At 40.6% G+C, this 9089-nt stretch overlaps 1 protein-coding gene across 1 annotated transcript; it reads left to right on the plus strand.

The window, feature by feature from the left end:
- The first annotated feature begins 7334 nt into the window (after nucleotides 1–7334).
- Nucleotides 7335–8270, plus strand: LOC105921815 (trace amine-associated receptor 1-like). Its single transcript, XM_021313611.2, has one exon. It carries the CDS (start codon nucleotides 7335–7337, stop codon nucleotides 8268–8270), a length of 936 nt encoding a protein of 311 aa, XP_021169286.2.
- The last annotated feature ends 819 nt before the right edge of the window (nucleotides 8271–9089 follow it).

Here is a 9089-nt window from a genome sequence, read left to right on the forward strand (position 1 = left end):
GGACATCGTCCGCCTTTACTTCGTATATTCGCCCCGAACACTCATCAATCCTAGCAGCTCAACGCTCTCTCTGCCTTTAGGGTAAGCTAACTACAAATACTGGTGGTGGTTATATATTCATCATCCTCCTCGTCACGTGTTTGTTTCATGCCCAGTCTTCACACTGTCATGTGCCCTTCACGAGCTCTGCTGCTCTGGCCAGGCATTCCTAAAGTATTCTGTCAAATTCTCTTCACCTACTTTCATCGTGCACAAGCCACGTGCTATGTTGTGTGCCTTGTCTCGTGCCCTGTCTCGTACCCCGCTCGTACCTGTCTCATACCCCTGCCATGTGCCCTGCCATGTGCCCTGCCATGTGCCCGGCCATGTGCCTGCCATGTGCCCGGCCATGTGCCCGCCATGTGCCCGGCCATGTGCCTGCCATGTGCCCGGCCATGTGCCCTGCCATGTGCCCGCCATGTGCCCGTCTCCTACTCCTCATGTACTCTGTATGTGCCTGTTTCGTGTCCTACATGTCATGAGCATTCATTCTTTCATGTCCCCATGCATCAGCCCCATCCATCAGCCCATGCATCAGCCCCATGCATCACCCCCCTGCATCAGCCGTGCAGCAACCCCGAGCACCGGCCTGAGCACCTCACCATTCATCTCACCTCATCTCACCATCATCTCACCATTCCCCTCACCTCACCTCACCATTCACCTCACCTTCATCTCCCATTCCACATCACTGTTTTGTAGGCCTTCGCGGCAAACGGCCCTGTTTTGTAGGCCTTCGCGGCAAACGGCCCTGTTTTGTAGGCCTTCGCGGCAAACGGCCCTGTTTTGGTAGGCCTTCGCGGCAAACGGCCCTGTTTTGGTAGGCCTTCGCGGCAACGGCCCTGTTTGGTAGGCCTTCGCGGCAAAACGGCCCTCTCATTAAGCTACGCTGCTTCTCCTTTCCATTCTTCTCTGCCTGTCTGGAGCACGCTTTCTCTGTGGCGCGGACCTCGGCAAATTTTGGGGGAAATATCCCTACTCTCATACATCTGTTTTGTATATTAAAATATAAATCAACATTCATGTTTCCTGCCGAGGTCTGAGCGCCAAACTGAATTTGTATCAATAAAACTCTTCTAATTGATTCCCTTTTCTCTGTGAGTTTTTCAGATTGAAATAACTATTGACTCAATAAGTGAATGTTCACAACTTCTAAAAATCTTTTATATGCTTCTTTAATTAGTATGCTTTAGCAGGGTATTAGCAACAGCATTTAACAAATCACAAATAAATTTTTTATCAACTTCCTAACTCTTATTTAAGGCTGCTTACTAATGTGTTCAGGAGGGGCTTTTAAATTTAGAGGAGCAGACTGACCAAAACCGCAAACAAAGTCCCAAAGTGTCTTTGATTTCTGGATGAAGGAGTTGTTCAGCTGAAAAACTTCCCTCCTCTTCATAGCAACCCTGATGTTCTATTAATGTCCCACTCACAAAGACTCACGCCTTGAGCCTCTGCTTTGATGCCAGTGTCCGAGTTATGTCTCTTCTGCTCAACAAGTTGGTTCAGCTTCAGAACTGACATCCCATGGGTGCGACTCCCATCTCTGGAACATTCGGGTTGGTTTCATCAACCAGTTGAAAACCACAGCGATTTTTCTTGACAGACTTGTAGATCGTTGGCCCCAAATTGTGGAAAAACACAAAAAAGTGAGTAATGACTGAGTCTCGGTGGTTCTCAGAGACAGGGGCACCGTGTTCTTCCCTTGGCTCGTTGATTTTCTTTTCCGTCTTGGGTCTTATTTCTTCTGCTCTGTGTTGCGTGTCTTCTGAGATAAGAACTGAGCCCCGAACATCCAAATGATCTTTCCTTTATGTGGTGAGAGAACCGTTGGGAGGTTGCAAACCTCAAACCACCCCCCATCACTGAACACCTGCACCAAGTCCCTCATCACCTCATAACCTTTTTACCCCAGGCAGCTGGTCGGCTGGGTCAAAAGGTCTTGTTCCTCTTTTTCTGAGACACAGACGTCCCACATCCTCGTTTTTTCTCGTCAGCTATCTTATATTGACAGATCAGAGAAAAATGTATCGTTCCACGTAGGTTATCTTTCTACATAATTCAACAGCCTTCTCCACCCTCACCCCTCCTCCCCTGAGGTGATTCACTGGCCGGATCATTCGCCCAACTATCTCCAACTTCCGGTCCTCCTCCTTCAAAATAAGTCTTTGAATTCTGGTGTGAACTGTACATATATGTGTCCACTACAATATTTTCAATTTGAGAAAAATAAATTACAAAGACTGTTATTTTTAGACTGTGATGAGATTATGACTGATATGTTTCCGCTCTGTTACGGACCACCTCAGTGAGTCCGTGAAAAGCAACGCCTACTGCAGCCACAGTTACTCCATCTTGCTCCGGTCTGAGTTCCTTGGAGCTCGAGGAGAGCATGCGGGAGAGGTACGAGTTCACGTGAGAAAAAGAGGATATAAAGGAGCCGGGAAAAAAACAAACTTCTCATTCATCCTTTTAACAGTGTCCGAAAAGTTCTTTGTTGTTTGATTATACATCAACTCGGCATATTTTTACTTCCATTAAGTATGGGTGAGTACATTGGCCACCAAAAAATGTGTATGTTTTTGTATTTATATACAAAGCCTATATATATTAAATGATAAATCTGCTTCCTTGTTCGGTGAAAAACCAGTAGTTTGTATCCAAAATTTAAATAAAACGGTCAATTTTCTCTCGTTACCCAATTTTACATTGACAATCCGGATGTTGTTATTAGCTTTCTTTATTTTTTAGGGATTATTAATTAAATTATATATGTTGGGTATTAAAGGGAAAATATTTAAATGGATTAAAGACTTTTTAACAGATAGGGAAATACAAGTTGGAATTGGTGACGTGATCTCAGGAAAATATATAGTAGAAAATGGAACTCCGCAGGGGAGTGTTATAAGTCTGTTATTATTCTCAATTATGTTAAATGATGTATTTAAAGATATTGGAAAAGGAATGGGGTGTTCACTTTTTGCAGATGATGGAGCTGTTTAGAAAAGACGGAAAAATTTGGATTTTATTGTAAAGAAATTGCAAGAGGTTATTATTGAAATAGAGAAATGGGCGTTGCAATGGGGATTTAAGTTTGCAATTGAAAAAAACAAAAGTAATGATATTTAATCAGAAAAAAATTAACAAGGAAATGAAATTTAAATTATATAACCAAGAATTAGAGCACTTACTGCAATCGTATCAAACCGGTTTGATACGATTGCAATTGTAACGGGGCAGAATATTGGACTTGTTCCGTATTTTGACGGTGAACGACAGCGAGCGTGTCCGCTGAGGGTGATGTTTGCAGAAGTCACGGAGAATATGGAACTGTTCTCATTAATTAAAATAACATTGTTGCTCCATCGGATGGACATGCATGTACATGAACGGAACGGAGCAGTCACAGCGGTTGTGGAATTTGGGGGTCAAGCTCCAACCTTAAACTGGCCCCCAGTACAGGTGGAGGAACTTTCCAACAAAACACACTATTTAAATAATCATTGTATTAATAATCCAATTTTTAAACAACTTGACGTTTTGGTAGGTTTTGCACAAGTCTATGTTTAAAAGGAGTTTGCAATTACCGAAGTAGACGTAATTAGATTTCAGCATATTTTGAAAACAAATTCAGGAAAAACAGCATGAGCCCCAGCCGCTTTGAGAGGTTTTACAGACTTAAGGAGCCGCTTGGTAGTAGTAGACAGATGTTGATAGTTTGGCAGTCTGTTACACAATTTTTTTTTTTTTTTTTTTTTTTGCAAAACAATTTGGGATTTATCAGTATGGACTCTTAACCTAATTATTCTAATGGTTAAAGTTGAAAAGGTGTGGAGTGCAAATGGCAGTCACAATTCTACACTCAGGAAAGAATTTTAAGCCTAATTTGTAGGGTTCATAAACTTCTATTACAAGACAGATTTATTGATTTTGATTTTGTTATCTTTATACAGGACAGTAGATTCAAGGTGATGTATGCCTCATTCATTATTAAAACATGAATTAACTATATGAATAAGCAATAGTGTCAATAAAACCAAGGGATTATAGTTAGTAACTTTATAGTGGTAAATTTGCTTGGTGTCTGTTCATTTGAAATAAATAATCTCTTTATTTGTATTTATTAGATAATTCAGATGCCTTTTTAAAATTACTAAAACCAGGCTTAGATTTGTTTTTTTTAGAAATTATTAATATTTAGAATAAGTCAATTCTATGTGGGGGGATTTCAATTAGGTAAACAATATGCATGAATACAAACCACTTTACAAGAGTATGTAACATCAAATTGTGTTGGACGTTTTTTGACAGATTTAGAGACCTTTGGTTCCTGTCAGCTGTATAGTCCTAATATCAGCTGATTGAGCCGATATTCACTGAACAATACCTAACAGACCGAGAGTTACTTAAAAAAACATTAAATAACTTAAACATAAGTAACTGCACAACAAGATGAGTCAAGAAGCTTTATGATGATAATGAAATGTTTGAGGCAGACACCACCTCAGAATGCACATAATTACATATAACGCATACATAACTAGCGATAACCTTTTCAAATTTTTTAAAACAAACTGTTGATTGCACTTCCCAACAACAACACTTCCTGATGGCCTTAAGTATGCATATAGTCCTTAGCATTTAATTGACTCATGTTGGATAACAGACTGCAATACTGTGCAGTAAATGTATTTGTAAAATGGTGCAATTTGCATAGATGTCTAATCAGACAGTCCCCTAGAAATTAAAGTGTCTGAATACACATTTGCAAGTAAGAGACAGTATAAATGGTTCTCATCAGATCAGAAACCTGTGTAACCAGTAGTGTGTATGTAACAGATTACTAACTGGGTGTGTGGTTTACTGACTTTCAGCAAGGGGTGATAGTCTTTACATGTTTGGGAAAGAAGCTGTTTTTCAGTCTGTTTTTGATTTTGTTTTTAAGCTAGTTTTTGATTTAATGTTCCTGAATTGTTTAAGTGATGGAAGTAGGACAAATAGTGTATTGCCTAAGTGGGTGGGATCTGTGGCAATATGTCTGGTCCTTTTCTGGACTTGTGCAGCATAGATTGTGTCTAGGTTCTATAGACAGCATCCCATATTCCCCTGTGCTGTTCTTACCACCCATGATAAATCCTTCCTCTCCTGAACTGTGTTGCTCTCATACTATTTTGATGTTTGGAGAGTCGAAGAGATCGAGTGCTGGGTTGTTGCTGAGCTGCTGGTTGCTGTGCTTATAATCTGCAAAGGTCATGATGCCTCTCCACATGTTTTCTGGGTTATTGCTGCTGAAGTGGTCCTCTATGCACTGCTTGTACCTGTGCTTTACATTCTGGATGCCTTTTTCAATTCACTTCTAGCCCTGCTGTAGGCCAGTCTGTTTCCTGATATGAATGCTGCATCCTGGACCTTCAGCAGGTACTGCGCCGTTTCTACGCATGGTTTCTGGTTTGGGAAGCATTCGGATTGTCTTTGTGGGTAGGACAACATCAGTGCAAATGTGAATATAGGACAGCAGAGATGATGTTTATTCCTTAGGTTCCTTCTTTAAATACTCAGTCTGTGTGTTCAAAGCAGTCCCGTGAAGCTAAGCAGGCCCCTTAAGTCCAAACCTGAACAGTCTAACAACGGGTCTGGTTGTACAGATCAGTGGTTTGCTGCAGCCTTGTATGCTCCTGGGATGTTGTAGTAGACCTGGTCTAATATACTATCGTCTCTGGTTGGAAATTGCATGAACTTATGGAATTTGGGGTGCACAGATTTTAATTCAACATGATTAAAGTATCACAGCTGCCTCTAGATCACTGTTTATTTGGCTGCGGATAAAACAACATAGCTCCTCCAGGGCTAATTCTGCTTTAGGCTGAATGTATGTTGCAATAGTAATCACATAGCTGAACTCTAACCATTTTGAATGTCTGCCCTTGCCAGACAGATGTTCCACAGCAGGGGAGCAGAAGATTTTGTTGGAGATAGATCTGACAATGGCCAGGAGGAGACTGGACAGAGCTGGCCTATGTGGATTAGCCTTTAGTCTGGTGTGAGGGCCCCTGTGGCAGCCACATCTTCTTCCCTTCCACCTGCGTCTAGGCCTCAGAAGCTTAGACAATGCTTGACAATGGTGGTTCTGTTGTCTGTTGCAGTTCAGGCGGAATATAGCCAGATTTCAGCGATTGGTACAATTCATAAGCTTTGTGGATTTGACCCCAGTCCAAGTAGCTCTCCTCTCCCACTCTGGATTAGAGTTTGGAGTGATTAAAAAATGAAAAAGAAGACAAACATGGTGGGTGCCTCCGGTAGTAGCAGGGTTCTGCATCCATCTTGGAAGGATGAATGGATCTTATTTGGCAGATGCCAGACACATCTCTCTCACACACAGTGGTAATTAGGCTTTAGTACTTTGTTATATTCTAGTTCTCATGGTCCTTAACTTAACATTTTGTGTACTTCATCCAGAAAAAATCTGCTCTCCAAACTTCAGTCCTCTTTCTGGTCTTTAGTTCATTGCCTACACGTTGTCTGCAGTTCACTTGCAGAATCAAGTGAACTACAGACCACTTACCTCCTCTCCCCAGAGACATCTTGGAATCCGTTCCTGAACTCAGAGCACATAAACTCATTATTTCAATGTATAAATAAACTGTTTAAACCTTCCTAAGTCATCAGTAGTTGTTGCCTAAACAAGAATTTAATCACAAAGCGTTATGAAAAACCCTGAGGTCTGGCGTTGAATATGAGTAATTTCTATCCCCTGATTTGTCTAGGCTTCAAGTTCTTCCGCCAAAAAGTAAAAAAGATGAAAACTGTTTTCATGCTTGTGTTATGTATTTAAATGCCCAAGGAACCCGTTCAAAAAATGTTTTAATGCACTTTGTTCTTCTGTTTTATGAGATGCAAACCATGACGAGGGCTAAGTTCACTTCATTCTATAAATTAGGCTATATTAACTCAGAGCTGATTTACAACTTGTGTGGAAGTCTACAGAAAAACAACTTGCAATTCATTGCATTCTATTACAATACAACAGTATGATAACAAAAATGAATATTGCTCCTCAAAATGACACCAGGGAGCATCTCTCCTTGGATACCAAAGAAGCCCCAGTCACATCCATGAACAGCCAATGAACTGATAGACATGGAATAATAAATCTAATGCAGGTAAGCTGTGTGGTCATATGGAGTTGGAGGACATCCATCACTCCACGTTCACTGCTTAACATAGAATAAAAAACCCATTGTATTAAAATCCTCTGCCTTTCTTTAATGATGTAAGTTTTTTAGAGGGTTGGTGATATGATTGAAGACAAGCGTCTCTGCAATGAATCTGCAGAGCTGCAGGGACAAACTGTGACCTCTTATGCATTAAGTGTTGTTGTCGTTACTTTGTCACTTCTGATAATATGTGGCAATCTTCTTGTAATCATCTCTGTGATTTACTTCAAACAGCTTCACACTCCAACAAACTACCTTGTCCTCTCTCTGGCTGTGACTGACCTGCTTGTTGGAGCTTTAGTTTTGCCTTTCAGCACAATATTGTCTATGAGCTCCTGCTGGTATTCAAGTTATTTACTCTGTAAAATGCGAGGTCTGTTTGATATGTTACTATGTGCATCGTCCATTTTAAATTTGTGCTGTATATCAATTGACAGATATTATGCAGTATGTCATCCTCTAACGTATAGAACTAAAATCAATGTTTGTGTTACTCTGACCATGATCCTGGTGAGCTGGACTGTTTCAGCTCTTATTTCAATTGTAATCACTGTTCGTGGGAATAATGAAGAAAATCTTAGCTGGAGATGCAAGGTATTCGTAGCCACAAAAGAATCCAGCCCTGGACCAATTCTTACATTTTATATTCCAACTGTTATAATTTCAACAATCTATCTTAAGATTTTGTTGGTGGCCAAAAGGCAGGCAAGAAACATCCAGAAGACGATAAAGTCTGAAGCAGCTCTGGAGAAAAAGGCCAGCATAACTCTGGCTATAGTGCTGGGAGTCTTCCTTGTGTGTTGGACCCCTTACTTTTTATCTTTGGGTTTATACCATATGAGAAAATTCACAATACCAGATATAGCAATCGAAGTATTTAAATGGCTTGGATGGTCGAATTCTGTGTTAAATCCATTGGTTTATGCTTTCTTCTACAGGTGGTTCAGACAGGCTTTTAAAATGATACTTTCTGGTAAAATATTTCAAGGAGATTTTTCCCACACAAAGTTATTGTGATATATAACTAAACGTATGTAGTGATATGTTCAAATCAATGTTTTTCTTCCTGGTACTTTGATCAGATATTTCATAACAGTATGAATATACTACTTATAGACCAAAACCAGCAACCTTTTTAAATATATCTCAGATATAATAAAAATGTATAAGCTTTAACTAAAGACCAGACTGAACAGATACATATTTTGTTAATTAAAAAAAAAAAAAAAACTCCAGAATCTCAGCTGCTTTAAGGTCATTAAGTTGTTGCGCATTTGATAGGAGTAAGATAAAAAAAAGATGTCTCGCTATAAACTTTAGTTCTCTTTCTAGGTACCAACAGAGGAGACTGAAGTAGTTTCATTAGAGCTACAGTGCTTTTAGGAAGAATTGAAAGTAGAGCATACCGACAACCTGTTTTACAAGATACAAAAGCAAGAGGTAAAGTCTACATTTGACTAAGAGAAAAACAGACTGTCACGGTTTTGTTTACCGATGAACTCAGGACGCACACACGGGACTAAAAGTTTGAGTCTTTATTGAAGGAAGTTTGCTGGGTGGTGAGTGATGACGACCGGAGGTTCAGGACTGCAGAAGGTCAGGGATGAATGTGATGGCAGGAGCTGACGGCCCGGAGACAGATAGTCCACACTAGCTAGGTGCTTCTCGGCTAGCAGGCCTCATAGCACTCTGGGCGGCTAGTCAGTTTAGCAGAACTTGGGAGACACCAGGGCACAGAGCTGAGCTTCTCCAGGGCGGCTAGTCAGGTTAGCAGAACTTGGGAGACACCAGGGCACAGAGCTGAGCTTCTCCAGGGCGGCTAGTCAGGTTAGCAGA

The sequence above is a fragment of the Fundulus heteroclitus genome, chromosome 15 (assembly GCF_011125445.2).
Source record: "Fundulus heteroclitus isolate FHET01 chromosome 15, MU-UCD_Fhet_4.1, whole genome shotgun sequence".
Lineage (NCBI taxonomy): Eukaryota > Metazoa > Chordata > Actinopteri > Cyprinodontiformes > Fundulidae > Fundulus > Fundulus heteroclitus.

What these genes read in the sequence shown, in the direction of transcription:
- LOC105921815 (XM_021313611.2), top strand. Translation starts at nt 7,335, where the DNA reads ATGATTGAAGACAAGCGTCTCTGCAATGAATCTGCAGAGCTGCAGGGA.